The 25,412-nt window shown below is 34.5% G+C and overlaps 1 protein-coding gene across 5 annotated transcripts; it reads right to left on the reverse strand.

The window, feature by feature from the left end:
* Positions 1–1,810: 1,810 nt before the first annotated feature.
* Positions 1,811–24,589, reverse strand: LOC108774338 (protein tyrosine phosphatase type IVA 1). 5 transcript variants are annotated; one of them, XM_018540418.1, is made up of 6 exons: positions 24,485–24,589; positions 3,301–3,631; positions 2,746–3,208; positions 2,522–2,653; positions 2,251–2,417; positions 1,811–2,143 (listed from the first exon to the last, which is right to left on the reverse strand). In XM_018540418.1, the coding sequence occupies exons 3-6, from the start codon at positions 2,860–2,862 to the stop codon at positions 2,032–2,034; spliced, it is 528 nt and encodes a 175-aa protein (XP_018395920.1). In that variant the 5' UTR covers positions 2,863–3,208; positions 3,301–3,631; positions 24,485–24,589; the 3' UTR covers positions 1,811–2,031. The 5 variants fall into 5 exon arrangements, with proteins under 5 accessions (XP_018395920.1, XP_018395921.1, XP_018395919.1 ...); XM_018540419.1 differs by lacking the exon at positions 24,485–24,589 and adding an exon at positions 9,334–9,464; XM_018540417.1 differs by lacking the exon at positions 24,485–24,589 and adding an exon at positions 9,334–9,348 and having other exon boundaries at positions 3,301–3,672.
* Positions 24,590–25,412: the final 823 nt, after the last annotated feature.

Consider the following 25,412-nt stretch of genomic DNA (forward strand, 5'->3'; position numbering starts at 1 on the left):
AACGTGTAATGATACGTAATCATTGGTATCATGTTCTAGAACACAACAGCGCGGATCTCTTGGGTGTCGCGAAAATGGCAATAAAATATGTTTGGTTGAATGTAATAATACATAGTAACCAGACTTGATTGCCATACAACCATTGTGCAATAGATTTTATTTCCGGTACGCATTGTTACTCATTATTGAATAAGATAATAATAAAGCAAAGATAGCATACAAATACAAAATAATGTACATTCACATGAAATCAGCAGACACGCGTGAAATGTTCTAAGTATTATACTTCATTATTTTACGAGTGAATTTTTCTATCCTTTGAACACAGTTTAGTGTGGCGTACACAGCATCATTGACAATTTTATCAAAATAGAAGACGATGATGATTTTACATAATATGCTTGTATATCAGATTGAAAAATCTACTTTGACTAAAAGTTAGATATGCAAAAATTTTGATGAAATTGTCATTGAGCTACGGTAATACGTGATATATAGCTCTGGAGTGATTTGCTTCACATTAGTTTCTCATTATCCATCACTCAAGTTAACGCAGATTCCAAGTCCAATAAGAGTTAAAAACATCCATCAGCGGTTTGGCATGCCATTGGAAATGCAACGTAATGCGTTTGTCCTTTGTTTTTCAAATAAAAAATATCCTATGTTTAATTTGAAATACTTTAGAGCTCTAATGCTCTGCAATTCATGTTTTATCTATCAAACCATTGCAAATCAATTATCAAAATGTGTAATCCAAACATAAATTGTCGCTAATATTTTAGTAATTAAAATTAATATTAGCTATAATTAACAAAATTCTATATATACGTAATGTATGTAATTAAAAAAAAAAAAAGAAAAAGAAGACAATATATTGCAATGTCATGTTATACAAGTGTGATGTGTTACATTCAGACGTGTACTTTTTTTTTAGTATAAAATCGATTCTCTTTTATTATATCTTGATTCAATGTAGAAATAATTTTGATATTGATCTCGGAATTTCATATTCTGTAGAGTTATAACTGAGATAAATTGTATTAAGAAAAACAATTTTAAAAGCCATTGTTTAAAAAGAATATATGTATTTTCACTTTATTTCGATCGCATGCTGCGAAAAATCTAAATATAAAATCTTCCTAAAAAGCATTATCATATTTGACATTCAAAGCAGATTGCTTTGATATGTTTTACTTAAAAAAATATAATTATATGTAAATATTAATTATATGTAAATTAATTCCAATTTAGATACTTTTTACACATCTTGAAATTTAGTTTGCAATAAAATGCAACCAACAGCACTTTCTAGAGATTACATTTGCAAATCATAAATTTTTTGTTTTTGTGTATATGCGTGTGTGAATGTATATATGTGTGTGTATCACACAAACGCAACACAATTTACTAGCTGAATAAAATAACAAATCAATGATATACTGAATGTGTTATTACATTCATTACAATTACGTTGATTTTCCTACATTTTTTTTACTTTTCTAATTAGACAAAGAAAATTTTTTTTTGTTTATTACAAAGTTTTATAAAGAATTTTGGTCTCAAAAAAAAGATAAGTATTATATAATGTACGAGTTTGTACATGTATGTACGAATAACTCTCACGTCACGATTTACACATAAGTAAGGCTAAATGGCAATAATATAATTAATTAGATTTAAAAAATAATTATTACCATTTCAAGACTTAACTTTTGTTCTTCAATGGTCAATATTTCTCAAGTATCAAAAATAACATATAAATTTATTTTCATAAACGGAAATAGCAACAATTTTGAATCGAATTCCTCTGCGATGGCTCATCTCGAAATATAAAATTGGGTAATGCAAAATGTGACTTAAAATTGGTTAATAATTATCAACCAACGTTGCATTTCCAGTGATAGACCATTCAGAACAGATTTGCTACAATATGCCACTTGTTGTCAGGCGCAAAATTCTACACATTTATACCAATCAGTATGAATTAGTGTGACTTTTTCCATCTTCTCCTTTTCTAAAGTATTCTTTGATTTATTGAATGCAGCAGGAATTTTTTTGTCCATTCTTGAGCTTCAATCGAGATTTAGGACGATACTTTTCAAGAAAAGTTAACTGCTTCGCATTTATGGCGCCTCGTCTTTTCCTGGAATAAAGAGAGAAAAAATCATGACAAAACTTATCTTTTGTTTCATTGTAACGTATTCTGCTATTTGAATAATTAAAGATTATGGAGTACATAAGATGACTTACTCTCTGATAAGGGCAACAGCATCTTCGAACTTGAGCCCAAGTTCAATGAGAGCTAGCGCAACCAAAACCGGTGCTCTACCAAGACCCGCGACACAATGCACCGCCACACATGCGTCAGGTGATTCTCGGAATCGGTTTTTTAACAACTCGAACCATTCATCCACCACCTAGAAGATTTATATGAATAATGGAAGATGTATCAACGATTTATTTTTATTTGAATTTTTCTACTTTTATCTCAATAAAAATAGACTGAAGATAAAAACTTTACCTCGTTTGGTGGAAATGTACCGTCATCGAATACCAAATCTATCACATTGATCCCTTCAGATTTGAGTTCCTCTACTTTGTACGTTGGTTCACAGACTCTTACTACATCCTTTACATTGTGCTTTTTCAGTTCCTATCATAAAATATAATGCAATTTATAGATAGGAAATAAAAATAAAGATTTGACACAATGTGTCTCGCGGACAGTTTCGTTCGTATACTAACTTGAATAAAGGTATGGATGGTTTGATCATTGGGCCGATCAGTAATGAGGAACTTCATGTTTTTGTATTCAATCTCGGCGGGCGCCGGTCTGATATCCTTCACCCTCATGTTGCTCATTTCCTTCTTAACCACAGAGATGGTTATAATATCTATCCCCTTTTATTGTTTTTAACTCTTAAAGATCTCGTACGTGTGCCACACTATACGAAGCGACAAAGGCTGGATTTGACAACTTAGCCCATTAAATGTCAGTCTTATAAAGTTGTTTTTCATTTAACTAATAGAATATATATTATTTTTTTTCAGAGGACAGAACTGTGTGGGTTTACATGTAGAATTTAGAAAGGATCGTAGGGATGCGAATTTCGCCGAAAAAGTAAGGGCTACGTTACATTAGGCGGTGTTGATATGCGCTTTATTCTTCCCACTTGAGACTTTTTGACTATAATTCACGGAAGATTACCTGAAATCAGTATAATTGTAGATAATGAGTATAATTTAAATTATTAGGAGAAAAAGCTTTTTCATAGCTTTTCTTGGAGGAGCTACTCTTACCTATTTGGCACTGGGTGCTCCTGTGACAGGTGCGCTCAGTATCTACGATGCTTGCATCTACTAAGGTAAATTAATAATTTCTATTAAATTCTTCTATGTCTTGCGATGACTAGTTGATGATTTTTCTGGCTTCCCCGCGGTGATAATTCTCTACTACTTTAATATCTTTCTTCCTTTCTCCAAGGTGTTTCTAGCCTTCCTCTCTTTACCTTAACGATGTCTAATAATTGTCAGGGAGTATGGGCGTGTCTCTCTATTTGTGTTGAGCCTGGCAGTATTCTGCGCTATCCAACTGAAACTCCATGTATGTGAGGATGCACTCACCAGGAAACTGCAACACAACAGAATCAAAGATGATACGATCACGCGCTTCTTGATTATACGGAATAAAATGATAATTTTAAAACAATCATTTTCATCGCGCGCTATTTTCATTGTACTTCCACATAACAATTGCGAACTTTCGCACAGCGGTCACGCGCTAGTAACGCTTGATGCCAATTTTTGAGCGTGTGTGCAATTTTTGCTCCATGTGTGTAAGGAGCCTTATGCCATTTCGTCTCTTTGTATTTGTTCTTTTTCTACACGGATAAAAATGTAAAATAATATGCAGAATTTTAGTAAATTTTATGGAATTGGCAGATAAATAATATAGAAACAGATTTACACCACTTATGTTAAAAATTCATTTTACTTTTCTGATAAATGAACGATCATCGTATAGCTATATTGTAAGATATGTACTTTTACATTATGTAAAATAAATTTTGAGATTTGCTTACAGTCTTGAGAATAGTTTTATTTTACTATAAGAGAATATACAATCATTTGAATAAATTTACTATAATTGTAATATACTTTTTACCTGATATTTTTATTTTTAGACAAGTAAAGTTTGTCATATAAGTTTGGCAAAAATAATTAGAATATTTTTATTAATAAGGTAAAAATTATTCAACTTTTCTCCGTGTATCTCGATAGTATTAATATAATAAGATATTCGTCAAAATAATATAACAGTTTTTGAACATGGTCGTAGACACTACCGCGTCTCCTGATTATTCTCTCTTGAACAATTTCGTCTTGACTGCAATTTGACTATCAAATTGACTATTGAATGATCGAAATATCATTTGTGCAGGTGTATAGGTTGCGGAGGGAACATTTTGAGATCATTTTTAAATAGAGAATGCTAATGATGTACACGGTTAATATTATAGGTCGCAGTTTGTAGCTGTTCTATGCCAAGCTTGCGCGCTGTCGCATTCGAAACAACGTGCGTAGTTGACCTCTCGATCTTTCGTCGAGACCGATTTGCGAAAGCTCCCTTTTGCGTAACGCTGCCGTCAATATGCGATGTACGACAGTTACCGAGCGTCACTGATTGACGGGAAAGAGTATGACCGACCGACATTCAGACCAGTATGCATCAAAATAACCGAAATTGGCAGGTGAGGAGAAGCTCGAGCGCGAGAGGCACTGGCTATATACGCTTCGTGAAACGCCGCCAAGGCCAAATCCATCAACGATGGCGTCGCGCGTCCGACCGCTTCGACTGTATTCTATTTCTTTAACATGATGCCACTGAATATATATATATACATATATATGCATATATACTCGGCTACTCTGTATGATTACTCAGAAATTTCAGATTTTGAAAAAATTGCTCAAAGATACACTGAAAAAAGAATCTGTTAATCTAATACATAGTTACCAAATGTTGAGTAAAATAATCAAAAGTTCAGTTATGATAATAATTTTACTTTTCCAAATATTTAATAATTTGACTAAGTTGATTGTTGATTACATTATTACATATGGTATAGTAGTATTTACTAAATATTTAAAAAAATTATATCATTTTTTGTGATTAAAATTATTTCACTGAATACTTGATAGCTATTATCAGATTCTTTTTTCGGGATATGCACCGTGCATGACAGCGTTTGATAACAAAATTATCGAGATGGAACCAGGCCAGATATGTCTGATGACACGATTAGTAAAAAATTGGTCTACCTTGACGAGATGTAAAGGTCATAAAGGCACGTAATAATTAGTGGATATATATATAGATATAAAAATCTCAAGGTATAAAATTACTTGAATCAAGCTACAGACATGTAAACCGTACGGACATGTTAGACTGTGTGGAAACTCAATTTATACTTTATGAAGACGATATATTAGCTTTGTATATACTTTTCCAAGCATTCCTTTAAACGATACGTTCCCCTAAAAATCTCATTTTCAAATCTCTAGATTTTTCAGAAAAGATTAAAGCCACTCTTCAATTTTTTTGGCTTAGAATTCTTACTTTAAAAAGTGAATTGAGCCAGTTTTGAAAAAGAGTGGTTCAGTCTTTAAAAGTGAGATTTATTTAAAAGTTTTAGACAGTAAACATATAAGTATTATATATTCATTCAGACAAATTAATTAACATTTTACCTAAGCTTATAATTCTCTACATAAAAAAGAGAACAGAAATATAGCAAAGAATAAAGAAATTGCGGCAATAGAATATATTTATCTAATAAAAATAACGTAAGAATCCTGTAGCAATGCATTTTATTGATCAAAAGAATGCCTGTGCTTTGTTCGATTTGTCAAGAAAATTAAAAAATGTAAAGGTATATCAAGATACTGTCGACAGAATTTAACCGAGTTGAAAATTTATACGGAAGACTTACATCATTAATGGTGCTTTTATAAACAGTGTACAATTGTCATCGTATTGTATGAATACGCGATGTCGCCATGATGGCGACTGTAAGCGTTAAGAAAACAAACCAACCAGTTCACTCGTACACAAGATTATTATTACTCTCTAAATTCTTTGGAGTGCAATTACTCTAAAGAGTGAAAATTGAGCTAGTCTTGAAAAAGTGGTTCAATTTTCAATCTTCAATGCCGGTTTCTATCACTGTAGATAAACTTTAATCTCGATTCAACTTGCTCTTCATTCTTTTTTAATTAATTCTTAATTAGATAAAGATGAAGAGTTAGTTGAACCGAGATTAAAATTAAACTACATTGGTAGAAACTGGCACAAGTGAGATTTCACTCTTCAGAGCGAGATTCATTCTATAAGTTTTAGAGAGTATCAATGGTAGGAGAGATAGAGTCAAATATTTTTAAAATTAAACTGAATCTGATATTTTTCTCTTGGTATTTCATGACTTCGAGGAAAACTCTCTGCAATATTATGCTAGAATTTGCAAGATTTTGTAGATATGATCTGCACTGTAACGTAATTGAAAGAGTGCCTTGTATAAAGAAATTGATGCAATCGAAATCAATTTAGGCTTGTATTCGGTAGAGATCGGAAACGTCAAAGACTGTCGCAAGATTAACGACGCATTGGTTCTCGTGATAGTAAACAAAATTCTATTTGCGTGCAGTTACGTCGCGAACCATGTCGAACAGACTGCAAACCGATGCGACATACGAAGAACAAGACGACAAAAATCGCTCGCTCCACCTCTATCGATAGAACGTATAATGGAAGTCCCCGTGGAAGAAAATAAATACGTTGAGTATTTATACTGAATATTTTTATCCTTTAATGTTATCTGCTTGAACGCCCAAGAAAGTGCGATATTCGCAAATGGTCCTATCTGATACATAGGTATAAATATCTAGATATTACCTACTTGCTACAACAATGGCATAACTCAAAAAACAAAATTTTCCAGGAAATAAGGTTGAACATTTTGTAAATTTTGAATAATATTTTGAAATGTAATTTTGATGTAATATGACTGAAAGTATGTTTCTTGTATGTACGTGTTCTTCATTTTTTATTTCTGTTCTTTTCTATGAACAATTCCAAAATGATATTTTTTAGTTATGTCATTGTTGTTGCAAATAACCAATGTATGGTATATTTCGTACATGCGAGACAAAGACAAGAAATTGAGGGACTTAAGAATTTATCTTGATGTCTTTAACTAAATTCTAGTGTTTCTATTAAAAAAATTTTTTTTATTTTTGATGCGTCTCTATCTGCTGCTAAATACGAGACAATTTTATACTATAAATTTTTGTAAATTTACGAATAATTATGATACAATAATTTAAATGACGCATCGGAAAGATACGCGCGATAAGATGTGTGTGTGTGTGTGTGTCGCGTGCGGGTATTTTTGAAATTTTTAGAGTAAGTTTCACTCTGAAGAGTGAAATATGATTTTTAAAAATTGAAAATACAAGGCTGATTCAATTTTCATTCTTTAGAGTAAGATTCTATTCTAAAGAATTTAGAGATCAAGCGGATATTAATTCAATCTCGAAAGAATAATGCTCTTGCAATACGTTGCATAATTGTAGCCAACGATATCGACGAATTTATGACACAATATCGTTATTTCTCTTTGTCTCGAAGAAAATGAAAATTCATGAATCGTATCTACAAAAGTCAGTTATTAGATTGATTATCACGATTTGTGCCGAATACTATCGAGAAAGCACCGTACAAACGAATGAGTTTAAACAAAAATATCGATGCACAAAAAGAATTCTCAAAACTACACGTATGTGCGAAGCGGCAACATCAAATGTGATTTTCTTATATTACTATACACACTGAAAGAAAAAATAACTTGAAAAAAAGCTATTAGCATCTACCTATAAATAAATAATTTTCTTGATATATTAATAAAATTTTTTTATATCAAGATGTCTTTTCTCACTAAACAAATTTTAACATAGGAAAATTATTTATTCGGTGAATCCTAATAACTTATTATTTTGTATCAAAGTATTTTGTCTCTCGATGTATTATTATTATGTTATAGTTGGAGGAATAGAAAAATCTTCCACAGGGATCGACAAGCACATCGATGTTACATCAATGCTTATCTAAAACCTTTCCTTGAGCAACAGCTACGTCGTGCGACGTCGTCATTGTCGTGCCAATTTTCATTCGAGTAAAGCAACGTTATGTTTACAGTACAACTACAAGTATTTAGCGCTGAGACATCTCCATGTCTCCAGATTTATTTCGAAAGCAAGTGAAAACCCGACGATTCCAGCACCAACTTTCATCCTGTTAACTTAAAATTGTCACTTCCGACAGTCATGCAATGTCACGTTTATCGCTTGATACTCGCGAACTTTCAAGTACCGATAATAGTCTCACTTTTAGTTTATCCGAAAGAAAAACTCTTTGCATCAGAAATAAAGAATATCAAAGTATCTAAATTTTTTGGTTAATATCAAAATTTTTTGAAGGACATTGATTGACATTAACATTTTTAGCTGATTATTTGACTGATATTATTATTATTATTAATATTGTAAAAAGACAAAACATCCTTAACTTCTATGTAGTGAAAAGACAGAAAAAAAATGATGAGTGTTGAATTTTCACAAAACGTATAAACAAGCGATAAAAAAAAGTGTATTTAGTGCTCGATATATTGTATATATATATATAGTAGTATTTATTTTAGGATTATTTGGATCATCGCGTTTATAGATTTACAAAAACAATTACGCATTCAAACGTTCGCAAAGTTTCTTGTCAAGAAAGAGAGAGAGAGAGAGAGAGAGAGAGAGAGAGAGAGAGAGAGAGAGAGAGAGAGAGAGAGGAAACTTTACCTTACGGTCATTTGATAAGAAGTTCGCAAGTCCGAGGTCACGTGAGTGTTCCAAGCTAATTAAGCTCTAACAATAATAAAATAATTGGCGTATTGTCACGCGGTCAAAACGGTTATTATAACGTGACGAAATCACCACACCATGCACCAAGAAGTCACATCTTAATGTCGCGCACGCGTGCACTTTGGCGAAGCCATTCCAAATTTACAACTCGAGACGTAAAGTATTGTTCGTATTCTTCCGTATCGTCCATACCGTCAAAGTACAAACAATAAAGTTCGATCTTTCGACGCGTTCCAAGTTTTGTCAAACGCAAATTATGTTGACGAATTGTGTTAATTATTTTACATTAGACTCGAACTCGCGCGATCGCGTTCGGCGAAAAATTTTGCATCCTTGACGGAGAGAATTCAATTCGATTCTTCTCACCGTACAGCGACGACTACGATTTCAGCAATTTTCGAGCGAGACGAATGGTGAGATCGAAATCGGAGTAGCGGGCGGAGTCGTGACTGCCGTGAGGCCCAGCAAACGCGCGGCTGATATTATCGTACACTCGTTTCGTCGTGGCGGTCGCATCGAATCTGGGCCAGCCACAGCGTGGTGATCAAAATAGCACGGCGTCGAGACAGCTTCCACCCTTCTCTTCATCGAGCGAACACTCGTCATCTGATCCCCCTCCATGTATGCATGCACGCATGCACGCATACATGTGTACGGTATACATTCCACATCGCTATATCGCTCGACTCTGTCGCTCATTTTGACAACAGTAACATTTTGCCTTTTGCAGCGTATGGTTGCTCGGTGAAAACCCAGGTCGCGTTGAGATTACCCGTTGTACATCATCGTTTCCAGTCCCTTTCGTACACTGGAAAAAGTCTTGTTGCGTTAATTGGAATTTTGGCAGACTTAACTTGAAAGAATTATGAATATAATTAAATCTGTCAAACATTTTAATCGAGATAACCAGAAATTTAATTATAATAATCAGAGAGTTATTGTGTGTGTATCTTAAAACGTTATAAAAATTACAAAAGTGAGCAGACTCTTACAGATGTTGACCAATGAAATTATAAATATTCTAATGAATTTGTTCACTTTTGTAATTTTCATCTCATTTCAAAATATACATTGAGGGACAAGTGTTTGATATTTGTGACTATAATGGCATAGAATAATTGTGACTAGGGGTTCCATTTTTATGGTTATTACTGCTATAATATTAATAATAACTATATTAATAATTTTTTCAAATTTGAGAAAGTTGCAACATAAATCTTTTCACGATAATTTCAAATATTGATAAAATATCAAGGTATAAATGATAAATAACATAAATAATTTTTATTTAGTAAATACGATCGCAATTACAGTGAATATAATTATAATATTTTCTTAATCTTACTATTTATGCGTGTGACTGTTATTAATAACACAATCGATTAGATTTGCGTGGTTGAAACAACTATAAATACATGTATATAGTTGTGAAGAATTTAAATTATAATTAAATTGTGATAATTGCAACAATTTTTTTCTCTCAGTGTACTCAATTGATATGCAGCATCGTACTATCAAAATGTAGCTCGCAGTGTTCGATCGCAGATTTCCTTTCGACACCAGAGAAAGTCTCGCAACGTTTCGGCTGCTGGCGCCGCCTAATCAATCGACTTCGATACCAATCGATGATCGCGTGCCAAATGGCATGTAAGTATCGCAGATTTGTAAATCGGTAATTTATAAGGAGAGGAACAAATAAAATTTTAATCAACCTCGATACGATGTCATTTCTGTAATCGCCACGTGTCGGCGATTAGCGCGGTTAATATAATCGTGCGATTATAATGGCGATATGGCGAACGTCACGAGGAAGAGAACTAAATCAGGAACCGTCCAACGGTTGCGCGTTATTGCATGGGATTGCATAAGATTGCATGGCTCTTTCTGCTACGCCATCACGTGTAAGCCCGATAAGTCGCTACCGATCTGTAATCGAGTTTTCTTACATTTTTTTTTTTATTTTTTCATTTACGCCACGCACGCGCCTATCTAAATACCGTCAACCGATCAGTAGGCGCGCGCGACTTTCACGGTCATTCTCGCTACGCGAGACCAAGAGAAAACAAAATCGCTTGTATGACGTCAAAACTCGTCGAGCCGGATAAATTACTAGGTCGTTTCAGTAGCGTACATATACATATGTATACGCATTGTCGCTAGACACGCGCGACTTGTCGACTCGGATGCAACTCGATGCGATCCGTTTCGAAGAATCGCCGATCGATGAGAGTACGAAGAAACGAAATTGGAAGTTCACCTCGACACGCGTTTAACATTGTCAACATCGTGGCCGATCTATAACATAGCGAGATAACGTCCTGGTACCGCTCGAAACCACGTGTCCTTCGGCCACAAAATGTTTTCTAAGACACTACAGAAATAGCTGACAGCATTCAACGCGTTAAGAGGATTCTAAAATCGTCTGTGTTTTACCGATTATTTTTCACAAATAAGTAACTGTCTTTTATATATTTAAATTAAAAAAATCTTTTCCACAATCAAAATATAAATAGTAATGTAGTCCAAACCGGTCGATTTTATGCTAAAAATGAGAAAAGGTAAATTATAGTTTTATCGGCTTCTTGTAACAACTACTGTGTACAATATATACAAACTTTATACTTTGTACGTACAAAACAATTTTGATTTGAATTAGAGATTACATGTACAAATAATGTTGAGTTCTCAGAATAAGCTTATAGATATTGATAATATAAAAGATTAGTTAGAAAAAATTTATAAGTATGAGTGCGTGCAATATTAATGTGTATCACGTAAATTCGTAAATCATATGTGTGTAAATTCTACTGAATCGATAAAACAGATTTTAGGACTTTTTTTTTAAGTAATCGTAATTCTTTTAAATAACGATAACGATATGATTCTTTTCCAGTCGTGGAATAGATGTGCGATTGAAAAAAAATTGGCCACGGATGCAACGGGAAGTGACGTCACTACAAGAATCAATATGGCCGGGAGGAGGCGTTATGACGTCGGCCTGTGATGTCACTGTCGTCACTCGCGTAGGAGACGCACCATACGCGCGCAAATCTAACCAACGCCAACGCTATGGGGAGCGGTCGTTACGCACGCTCTGTACTGAAAATGGGAGCCACTGACGCTCGTTAATTCTTCCTTTGGACAGGAGCACGATAGATTCTTGTATAATGCATAAGAAAATTAACCAATCAGTCTTTTATTTCATGAAAAGGAAGGAAAATGAAAGATTCGGATTGGTTCATTTTCTGATGCATTACGTATTATGGATTATGCATGACTCCGTATGCTCCTACCCTTATGCACATTCTATACAGTAGTCATTATTTAAACTTTAAATTTTAAGCCGTACAAAATTGATCAATCACAGTCGAATGTGAGAAGAATAATTGACTATGATTGGTCGGTCAATTCTTACAGTTTAAGAAGCTTAGATAATGGCTTATTGTAGAAAGCTTATGTAATATAAAAGTCGATACTATACTATGGAGCATAATGTAAAAAGAAAAGTGTACCATTCCCGTGGATGCACAATAAGAAAGTGAATTACTGGTCAAATCTGATTGGTTGTTTCCAGTATTGTTATCACCATTACGCGCATCTTTGTTTTTATGTCATGCTACGTAGGATGTAGTACAGTGTCACACCTGTTGTTACATAAATCGAATATACACGTGTTATACATTTTTCTATAATCTTCATGTAGGAACGTGTGATACGCGTAATAATACGCGTAATGATATGGTAAACCTACACGTATCATTACGGGAAAACAAAAACGATTTTTTTTGCAAAAATGTCAGTTAGAAATCGCTTTTGAACTTCAAAGGCATCACGCGTATCGCACATCCCTATCTTCATGTTACTGAGCCATGCCACTCAACCGCTCCCATTTCTTCCTTCTCCATTCCTGCCATCACCAACTTTTCCAGACGACAATGAAACAGCAGGGTTGAATGAGCCATAGGGCGACGAACCGCGTATTAGGCAACGTTCATAACGACACTATTATCGCTAGTGAGATTTTTGTCTATCTAATCTTTTCTAAAGATTTTTGTTAAAAAGAGATCCGAAATGAACAATGCTCATGGTAATTTCATTTACGGAAAGTAAATATCGTTTAATTAAATATCTTTGTACCAATAACACTCATTTCAAATATTCGAATATTTAAAATATCAGACATATTTATTTGTAATAATTATAAGAATGGAGAAGAATAAGGATGCACGGAATTACTCGAGGTACACTAATAATAGCATTAATAATTTGCAGCGGTCTCATTGAAAAAATAATTATCGTGAAAATTTTTATATTATTATAAACAAACAGAGAGGAAATTTTTTCTTTCAGTACAAATTTGTGATTTAGCACATTCGTATATAATGTGCTTGCAAAATAAATGTTCCTGGTTTTAAACTGATGCGATTTTACTCGTTGCAAAAGGTGCGGCACGATGCGAATAATGAAAGCGGTCGCGGCACGAGTGGTCTCACAATCAGGTCTCAGGTGTACGTTAAAATCGATATTTCAAGTAGGTCAGTAGGTTACCAGGCGAAGAGTGATAAGAGACCGCCTCGGACTAAGAGTTGCCACTATCATGATACGGAATTATACTCTATTGTAAATGAATAATGTACAACCGGAAGTAGGGGAGAGTTGCCAATTGCATACCGATCGCCTAAATCGTTCATCGTCAATATTTTATGTTATTCCTCAATATAAAACGACACTTTTAATTATAAAAATATAAAGTAAGTAAGAAATAATTAAGTAATATAGACAAAAATTTAATAGGTAACACTTTGTTTTGTGTAAGCCAACATCATTTAAAAAAAATCAGATAATGTTATTTTTTACTCAATTTTTTTAATTCAGCTGATAATAACTTAATCATACAATTTTATTTTTATATTTTTATAAAAAAAGTTTATTGTAGAATATTGTACGTTCTTTGCATATACATATTTATAATTATTATAACGATTATAAACCGATATTTTTATAAAATTTATCAAGTTTCTAAATCATATCATCACAATCTGAGACCGATAATTAACAACGATAAAGGTAATGATATGAGAGAATACAATTATATCGATTATAAAAATAAATTCAATCATTATTGTTTTTTAAATTCAATCAATTGTATTTTTTTACGTCCTCGCCTTTTCATTATTATTTAATATTATTAATCACTAATCCTTTTATATACGATAAATTATTAGATTATTATAAATCTCATGCTTTTTTAATAATCTTATATTTTTAGTTATTTTTATTCATAAATTCAATACTTTCAAAGAAGGTACGGTTTAAAAAATTTACACGAACAATAGGCGACCTAAATTATATCTTTTACATCGTGTTGCGAAAAGCATATTATAATAAATTAATTTGTTATTGAAAAATTAAAACTATAACGGTAGATATCTGAAACATCAAGCTAAAATTTCCAATATTTATTTAAAAATACGGATTTGTATTTTGGTATAAATCAGTACGAAATGGAAAATGTAATAAAAAAATAATTTAAATGATACGCATTCGGAAACTTCCTCCTACTATCTGATACGTAAACGCGCGTACAAATTTTTAGCAAAATACAGAAAAACATTTTTATTATTACAACATTAACGTGAAAAAATTAAGCGTACCTTCACGTGTGTATTAAGCGTGCGCAAATAAAAAATTTGTATGAGAATCGACAATGAGAAAGTAGGGGTCGCGACAGATAATAAAGAAAGTCCCCTTTCTGCACATCCGGATGTGGGCACCAACACAGATTTGCGTAGCTCCCCTCTAAAATCCCAGCTGGCCCCACTGGCAGTGGCCCTAGACATTCGCGATCGTTATCCAAGGTCAGTGACATCGGTCGTCCACCCTATCGTCTCGTCTGGCGTCTCGAATATCTTTTTTTCCTCCATCCATCGGGCGACGGCTCTCCTGTGGCTATATAGCCGGGATATAACACATTGGTCGTCCTTTGGAAACCGGCTCGGAACGAGATATTCGATCCGCTTAAAAACTCTCCGACATCCCCCTCGTGGGATATACTATTTTTAAGCGGACAACCAACAGACGTCATTCGCGCGACGCAGCTTCGTCTGCTTATGCGTTTATGCGTAGGAAACTGTCTTCACAAGTTTTGCATTTTTATCTCACGAAATAATTTCAATTTTAAACATATGCGACGTAAGCTCGTTTATAAATTGAGTTTCTTTTGTCGAATTAGTTGCGATTAACTGGATCGTGAAAAATTCATTCGATTGTTATACTTGACGAAAACGCAGCGAATCATAATCTCTAAATTCCTTGGAGTGGAATATCTCATTCTAAAGAGCCAGTCTTAAAAAAAAGTGGTTCAATCTTATCTTTAATGCCCAGTTCCATCGATGTAAGATTAAATTTAATCTCGATTCAATTTATTCTTTATCTTTTTAATTTTTAATACTCGTCGCTATCAATGTAGATTAATTTTAATTTCGATTTTCAACGTACTCTACATTCTTTTTTAATTTTTAGAATTAGAAAAAGAATGAAGAGTTAACTGAGAGAGAGTCAAACTAAACGATATTGTGATAGGAACAGACATAAGAAAAAAAATAAACACTAAGTTATAAATTGAGATTAAAAGTTAATCTTACATTGGTGAAACCGGGCTTAAGAATAAGATTCACTCTAAAAGTTTTAAAATAGCACGTTTAACCGGAGCACAAACCTTTGTACAATGCATAAAGCATAAGACAATTAACCAATTAGAGTTCCTTCCTTTCCATGAAATAAAAGAATTTTATCGATTAATTTTCTTATATCTTATACGTTATGTGTTATGTAAAAATCTGTACTTCTATTTTCTACATTTTCCATATTGAAACGAAATATGTACAGAGGACTGGTACGTTTCGATATCGACATCTAATTTTGCAACAATGCGTTAATTGTTGCAAATTGGCAATTTTCCCAATTTTCCCAAATCTTTGCGTTGGCGATTAATTAATTTTCTCGGAAATACGCACAAACGATTTATACTAGCAAAATGTGTACGCGAAGTAATCTTATGGAAGCATGTTTAGTCATTCGGTACTTTGTGTGTATAAGGTGCATAAAATAAATTATAACAGATACGCGACGATGGTGGTCTATTTTCGACGGCGACGTTCTTTGTTTTGCTCTGCAAGTGTGTTTTGTCTCATGTTGCGACAAGCAAGGTAAGAGCGAGGTAGGTAAGAGAGAAATTACATGCGCGTTCACGATGCGTTCGTGTGCCGAGGGTGACTTAATCCGAACTGAATAAGAAGCTCCTTATCGCTCTACGGTCGAACCTTCAAGCATAATGTTATATAAATTGATTCTAATACAATGGCAAAATGGTTCACACATATTGATTAAGAGTATGCGGTATGACGTTATTACGTTCAATCGACGCGAATGCGTTCAATTTTCTGACGAATTATGCAAAAAGATGTTTTCAAATTTCATCTTTTTAGTCCTTCGCTAATACGTTTCTTTTGTGTACAAGATTCGAGGATCGAGTACGTGTAGAGATTCTATAACAGAGTCTGATCTGAGATGACGTACTTTTGATTGGCCAGTCCTTTTTGTTAATTTAGTAAATTAGAAAGAGTAAAATAGTAAGAAATTAGAAACAGACAATATATGTAAAAAGAGCCAATATAAAGTGATGTGCAAAAATTTCCGACGTTTTGTACTCTAATTCATGAAAAAAAAGCCTAATAAAATTTTAATCATTATCGGGTGTTGGTATAAGATGTGGATAACAAAATCTTGTACTAATACCTGATAATAATTAAAATTTTTATTAGGCTTTCTTTTATAAGTTACAGTACAAAATATCACCGACTGAAAACTTTTGCACGCCACTGTATATCTACCTTTTTCTCTTACTTTTGTTTTGACAAAACTGCTTGTAATCAGACTCTATTATAGGGTCTTTAGATGCATGCAATCTGTGCTGTAGGTTTGTGTCCTTGAGAGAAATCCAAAGAACTAAGATAAACGTTCTAAAGAGAACTAAAGAGAGTTAAAGAGAGCAACGTACTGTCAACGAGAACACTTGAATTCGCACTCGAGTTCTTTGAAGATAAAAATGTGCCTCTTCCAATGTCTCGGTACACGAACATTTAAAGGCACTTACGCACACGTAAATGTACTTGATGAACGATAAATGAGACAAATTTTTTTTCCAACTAGAAACTACTAGCGCGCAAGAGGGAAAAGAGAAAGAATAACCGAGTATACTATTTTTAGGAAATAAGAGGCGACATTGAACTCGGAGAGAGATAAAACGAATACTGTTAAATTCATAATGTTAAAACTAATACCAAGAAGACTAGAGACTAGACTTGTTAATTTCAATAAGTCGCTTCTATTCAATATGTCGTTAATGCGACTAAAACAATGGCGTTATTTATATATATACATGCACACACAATAACTTAACTGAAGAAAATTAATTATTAAGTATTAAATTTGAGACTCAAATTTAGTTTATTATTTACTAAATGTATACTTTAACACATGGATGTGTTTACTTTAAAACTAACTACAAAAATGAATTCATTTACATTTTGATATACGTGAAAATTATAAACAATAAAATGTTATATTTAACTTAAGCAAGATTGCCACAAATTGCTCGTTCTACGATTCCATAACTTTTCCCTGATTTCCAGACAAAATGTCATGACTTCCCTCATCTTCAATATTTAAAAATTTTTGTATTTTTGTCCTCATTTTAAAATTGTTAAATATTTTATTGAAATAGCACTTTAACATAGCAATGTAAATTATTGTTAATATTGCTGACACTGCTTGTATTTAATTGTTAAGTAGGTAGTATTTCAAAACTATGTAGATGCAATGTATGTATGTCAAACTTCTTTAAAACCAAGAATTTTTATTCTCCAGAAAATTTTGCAAAATTCCCTGAGTTTTCTCTTATTTTCTCGACCGTTTCCAATTTCCCTGATTTCTAGTTTTATGACAACCTTGCCAAGAGATTGGATTACCACCGCTCCTTTGATATCAAACAGTGAAGATTCCTTTCTGACGGTTTGCTTGGAGTATAAACTATAACATTCCGTTATATGAGCGACAATGAGGAGAACGAGAAGACCGCAAACGTAGAGGTAGAACACCGAGGCAATGTGTCATTGGCCTCTTTCTTGGTTAGATTCGGCGACGGGTAGCGAGATAGCGCGTTACGGCCCTGCACACCCAGTCGTCTTTCCAACTCGTCCTTCGCCTCGAGCCACACTACACGTATCGCTCGCAGGCCATAGCTCGCAACCGGTCTAGTGGAGATAGTAATTCTATCCAACACGTGGCGAGCGGCGGGAAGAAAGAGGTACGTCTCGGAATAATCTTGCGGGAAACGCCTTGGTCACGCCTGCGGAGGGTGGTCGGAGGCCTCTGAAAAGATGACACCGACAGAAAAGAGCTAGCGCCATACTAATGCCGCTTCTTCGTCGTCGAATTACTTGACGTATTGTTTGACTCCGCGCGTGCTCCTAGTATCCGATTCGTTTGAACGAAACAAAACACTATTAAACCTTCCGACCTATATTCCGAATCAAGACCGAAGTGTCAATCATGAAACAATTCTCAGAGTTCAGACTGCATTCAGTAGAAAAAGAAGTTTTGCAACTGATGTATGACTCTTTAGTATGATTGGTTTATACATTTAGATCCAGTGAGGAACTAAGGGCAAGACCAATTACATCAAAGACTCGTACAACAACTGCAAAGCTGCTTTTTCTTTCGGACGCAGTCAATGAATGTTTTATCGGTGAATCAGTGAAGTTGGCCAACAGCCAACTTGTACTACCGATTTTCTTAAGACTGGCCAAATTCGACTTTATTCCTCTCCATTAGTCGAATTAAAAGACCCGTTGTACAATTAACAACTTGTAGATGTGAAAATTATATATAGTCACTTATTTAGATTAAGACTGATTAAGATTTAAGATTACCGATTACTGACTCCTTGTAGAATCAGCTAAAGGAATAAGGAATAAAGACTAAGAAATCAACCCATCAGAAATCAGAGATACAGAAAATATAAAATAAGTTGAAATCTATTATTACTTATTCCTTATTCCCTATTATAATGTCTGAACTCTTTAATCGTATTAATACTTATTTCCTTCATATTTGGATATTGTTTCTGTTAGGTCCGGTTTTTCATTAACTTCTGGTATATATAGACTTAACCTCACTTCATGTGAAGATAATGTAAAAATTGTGTTTTTCTAACAACGATTAATCATCAAGCCAATGTTGTGTTTTTCTAGCTACAATTAATCACTAAATTGATAGTTTGGTAGTGATAACTTTAAAGTTTTTTACTTTATAAAACTATTAGTTTAGTTTTTATGAACCATAGATGGAAAAATTTTTTCTTTATCTTCAGATTAGGAGTAACCATGAGTAAATAAAAATCCAGATTCTAAGGAGCTGTGAACAATGGAAGAAATATTAAAAACAGAAATAAGTATTATAAGGTTTCATAATCAGAAACTGGTTACAGACCGGAATATGTAATATATTATACGGTTTCTGATAAGTTCAAATCTAAATATTTATTACTATTCTTAATATTTCCTCCATTGCGCAGGGCCTCCTAACGCTGTAAACTTCTCTAGGCATGTACTCACAAAATAATTAGCATATGGTATACATAAGTAAATGTAAAAAAAGAAATATGTGCTAACAGTGCATATGAGACGGAAGATATCACGTAAAGCTAATTACATTTTAGTAGAATGATATCCTTGTAATTATGTCACGCGCAATATATGCCACTCGTGCCGCTCCTAGCTTCCTGTCCAGAGTATTTATCATTATGTAACGTAATGCAATTTACATAACAGGAAACGAAACGCTACGACTTTATCGTAGACGTCGTTTTTTTTTTTCAATTGTAATGTTCTGTAAATTCTCGACGTGCATAATATTCAAAAATATCGTTAGAAGAAGATCGTAGAATCATTTTAATCGATCAAAAAATTGTAACTATTAGAGTTTGCAAGATCGTTCATGACAATTTATATCAAGAAGGATCTTGCAAATTCTGAGTTACAATTTTTTTACATTATTTATATGAATATAAATGTAAAATCTGATACGAATATATGTATTGTATTTGCTATACTATCAGTGCACTGTGAAACGTGGAAATTTTTCAGTTATATTTAAACGCTCGGGAAACGCTGCGAATTAAGTTGCTGAACAAAGATGGGTAGACTATTATCAACTAAGATGAGTAGAATATGAAGGAAAATTGAGTATTTGAATTTAAAATATACGTATGATAATATGTACATGCACGCATGACAGTACATACCAACCAGCATGACGAACAATGGACATTGAAGAACGAAAAACAAAGAGCATTAGAAAAACACTCATCGAACGATCGATCGTCGAGTTTCTGGAGTTCGTTTCAACTTGAAGGACATCACCTTGATCGAATAAAAATCGGAATAATCGGAGTTACGCTGAAAAGTATCGTTTTAGATCCGATTCAACCAGTGTAAGATTAACTTTAATCTCAGTTTAATTTATTTTTTATCTTTTTCTACTCTCTAAATTTTTTGGAAACATTCTCTTGAAGTAAATCTTATTCCAAGAGAGTGAAAATTGTCACTCTTAGTTATTTTTCAAGAAGAATATCTTCATTCATTTCCAAAAACGGCTATATTTTCACTCTTTTAGAGTGAGATTTTATTCCAAAAAATTTTGAGTAATTCTAAAAGTTAGAAAAAGATGAAGAGTAAGTTCAATCGAGATTACATTTAATTGACATTGATAGAAACAGGCACTAGACAAAGATAAAGAATAAAGTGATTAAATTGAACCAAGATTAAAATCAATCCGACATTGGAACTTGGGCCTTAAAAGCAGAAACGATCTTTGATCGTTCAACATCTTAAATCAATCGTGCCCGACTGACGTAAGCAACTTGTGACGATTTTACGAGTTACAATCGAATTTAATATGTATTACACAGTTGAAACGTGATAGTACGTAATTTGATGATCCACGCAAATTAGACGCGCACGTGGTCACGTAAGACGAGATGACTAAGAGATAACAAGCCTTTTTTATTCGGAAAAGCTGACCTCGAAGATTCTCTGAAATCTGCGACAGCAATAATATTCTAGACGACAGAGTGATATATTTATACGATCTACATAATATAACAAGCTAACCATATATTAATAACTGCATTCAGCAAAAAAAAGTAGCTCTGCAACTGTTGTAAAATTCTTTAATACAATTGCTCTTGTCTTCTCATCCTCGATCTAAATGTATAAACCAATCATACTAATAATACAACAGTTGCAGAAGTGCTTTTTCTGCCGAACGCAGCCAATGTTTCAACCTTTCCGAAACAGGTTCCAACCTATGTCTAGACAAAAAATGACATCACTGACGATTGCCGGATTATATCGAGATTACAGACTATGGAGGGACTTTTTCTAAAATCCTTTTGTCAAACTTGATATACCTATCGTTTGGAACAACAATAACATAACTAAAAAAGAAACAATGTTTTCCAGAAAACAAGTTTGAAAAGTTTGATTTTTTTGTAATATTAATTTTAAAATTTTATAATATTAACTTTGGAGTGATAACTGATTTTAAAGGTATTTTATAGTATGCTCTTTTTTTTCTTTTATGTAATGCATAAACCAACAGATAATAAAAAGTAAAACTAGTATATTATTAAAACAATTGTACTAGAAGGTATTTAAATGCATCCTAATAAAATTATTTCAATTGAAATATGTCGAGAGACACAAATATATTAAAATAAATATACGCAAATATACAAGCTATTACCGAATTCAAAGTTTTCAAATAAATACAATATAATTTCTCATCGAAAAATACGTTGTTTGTACAAGTATAATTTGTAAACAGAAATATAAAATTTTAAGTTCAAACGTTTATAAATGGATTTGACAAAAATTCATTATTTAATATCGACGAAACTAGGTCTGTCAATATATGAGATAATCGTGACACAAAAGTAATATAAGTTTATCAACGAAGAAATTATAGTACATATATATTTGAACATTTTTTCTTTCATAGTCGATAAACATACCACTATATGATATACTAAACATCTATAGTTAGTTCAAAAAATATACTGTGGCGTGCAAAAGTTACCGGCCAGTGACACTTCATACTCAAATTTATAAAAAAAAAAGTCTGATAAAATTTTAATCGTCATTGGTACAAGATGTGAATAACGAAATCTTTGTAATAACACTTGACAGTAATTAAAATTTTATCAGGCTCCTTTTTATAAATTAGAGTACAAAATCACTGGCCGGAAATTTTTGCCACTGCACTGTGTTAACGATTCATCCTGTTCTTATTAAATGCGAACGGAACTCGTTCGATGGCAATCGCAAATCCGGGCGAACACGATCGAAGATTCGTTCATACACAGTCGATAAGACGACGGCGATAATGAGTCGACCGATTCGCACCTATTGGACCCCGATTGACGCAAGATGCAGGAATAAAACATGGCTGAAGTTTACGAACGATAATCTGTCCGTTCGTTCGGTCGTGGGATGCACGCGCGTGCTCGTTTGTTTCGCTGTAGACGCCTCTTCGTGCTCCGATCGCTCCGGATGGGATGCGTCGCGTCGCGTCGCTGAGTTGAGCTGCGCTGCGCCACGCGCACGCCACGCTAACACCATGCCACGCCGCGTCGTCGTGCCGCCGTTCCGTCGGATGACGTCAACCCGTTTTTCCCGTTTTTCCGAGAAATCTAGTCGGTATTAGACGTACGGAGTAATCGGGCGAAAAAAAAAAAAAAAAAAGCGGAGATCGAACGCGTTCCAAATAATCTACTAACTTTTTCGACTCGCGCGAGAATTGTAAAGGCGACGAATTCAAGCCCCGCGATTTTATGGGGGGAATAAAACGAACGTATTATACACGACTTCGAGAGATCTCGATAAACGTTGATCTGATAAATCTCACTTTGAAATTCTTTCCGACGCTGTCTGGAAGCTATTTATTTATACGCTACATCCCGATTTTTCCTGGCATTTCTATGCGATTTTGTACATTTATACATTAGGTCTGTTCGCGTTGCTTACACCTTTTGCACTCAGTATCCTCGCTTCCTTTCTTTTCGACGCTTGAATATGAGCTTGTCTCGTATGTCTCGTTCCGGTTGCAAAAATTTTCGGAATTTCTGCCTGAACAGACCTATTGTGTAAAATACTCCGAAATCATTAAGGATCATTCGAGAAGGCTACATATGTGTTTGGAGCTAACATATTTTCTCGTTCCGGTTACAAAAATTTTTGGAATTTCTACCTAACAGACCTATTGTTTAGTACTCCGAGGATCATTCGAGAAGGCCACAGATGTGTTTGGAGCTAACATATTTTCTCGTTCGGGTTACAAAAATTTTTGGAATTTCTACCTAACAGACCTGTTGTTTAGTACTCCGAAATTGTTAATAAGGATCATTCGAGAAGGCCACAGATGTATTTGGAGCTAACGTATTTTCTCGATACGTCGCGATCAGGAATGAACGCGGTTGTGAAATATTCACCAACATTCCTACGTGATGAGTCACCCATCAGCCGCTTAATAGGCTCCGAGTTAACTTTGCGATTTGAATGCCGCGGAAAAAAAAAGAAATCGAAACGCGAACGGTCGTGGGCTAAACTCGGCAAACGAAGCCTTCACTGATATGTTATCCATTTGTGGCATCATTATGACGAAAGCATGAGCAACAATGTGGCGCGCTCGATTGTAAACTTAGCTGTTGTGTGTGCCACGCGTACTAATATGGTTCTTCCTCCAAATACATAATTTTATCACATTTCTGATCCCGATCTACAGAGAAACGGAGCCCATCAGGCATATGTAACTCGTCGATCGGGAGCACGTGTTACGTTCGTACGACCGCGACTATTAAGATGACGGCGTGGTTGAATGAAAAAAAAGGGAGTTTGTAAACGAGAGTTTATAGCGACAGAGATCCGACGAGCGTGATCGACGCTGCCGCGTGTGCGGGTGGCGTTTCGCGAAGCTAGGCGAAGCTGGGAAAGGAGGCGTCACTCGGGGGGGAGCGATCGGAGCAGGGCTCTACGGAGAAATTGGGAACATGTATCGTGGGAAAGCCCATAGTTAGTCACGCGCCGAAAGAAGCGATCGGAAACGTAATAACGGCGACGGTAATGACAGCGCGTGGCGCGGCGACGGTGGAGACGGACGAGACGCCAGAGTTCGTCGGCCGCGTCGCTCCGTGCCGCACCACGCCGCGCACGCATACGGGGAACGCATACACACGCGCGCGTATATAGCGACGGACGAGTAAGCGGGACACGTACGCCTCGTACAAGCCGCCGGAGCCGCAAACCGCGGCGATCGACTTTTTTTCTACCGCACACGCGGCCTTCGCCGCGACGCGGATGACGAAGCGACGAGCCGGAGTCTTTGCGTGCACACTCACCTGAATCGCCATACACATTGAATATGGAAGCTACGGTAGGGCGTTCGTTAGCGAAAACGCGACTCCGTAGGCGACAGGAAACACGCCAAACACTCGCCACTCGCGCACGTCTGCACGCTAGAGAAGCCCGTGAACAACTGAACTGATTGTTCGAACGGACGGACGGACGGAGAAAGACGCGTTTAGGAAATGGCGGAGATGGCGGAGACGGCGCTTCGATCGGCACGTCGCTCGTCATTGGACGGCCCGATCGGGTATTATGAAAGCGCGCGAAATTCGAATGATGTCATTGTGCGTCATACGGAGTAGAAACTTTCATTATTGTTTAATGTATGTATTGAAAAAATGACAGAGAGAGAGAAAGCATTTATTACTGTTCCAAGGCAAGTTTTCTAAGGACTATAGAAAAGAAAAATAATAACACCATAATTAAGTGATATTCTTCGCAATGTATTAGATTAATTTAAAGATTTTAACGAAATTATTGGCTCATTGCCCTTATATCTTTATATTAGTTGTTTAATATATATTGAGCCTTATCACAAACATTATAAATAATAACGTTCAAGAATGAAAAATGCAAAATAAGAAAATTAATAAGCAAATAGCGCAGAAATTGAAAGGAAATGTTACATGGAGATGAATTAAATAAAATATAATATAAGATAATCTAATATAACATAATGTAATAAAATATAATATAACATAATATAATGTAATGTAATATAATATGTATAATGTAGTGTGAGAGAGAGAATCCAAATCCAAATTGTTATTTTTTAGACGCTCTAGGATTACGTCCTTTAAAGCATACATGTATTTTTACATGAAAGAATGACAACAAAATCGAGTAAGTATAAATGAATATACATATAGTAAATAAAATAAACATAATAAAAAAATAAAAAGAAAAAATGTGTATGAGAAA

This window comes from Cyphomyrmex costatus, unplaced genomic scaffold, assembly GCF_001594065.2.
Source record: "Cyphomyrmex costatus isolate MS0001 unplaced genomic scaffold, Ccosl1.0 scaffold245, whole genome shotgun sequence".
Classification (NCBI taxonomy): domain Eukaryota; kingdom Metazoa; phylum Arthropoda; class Insecta; order Hymenoptera; family Formicidae; genus Cyphomyrmex; species Cyphomyrmex costatus.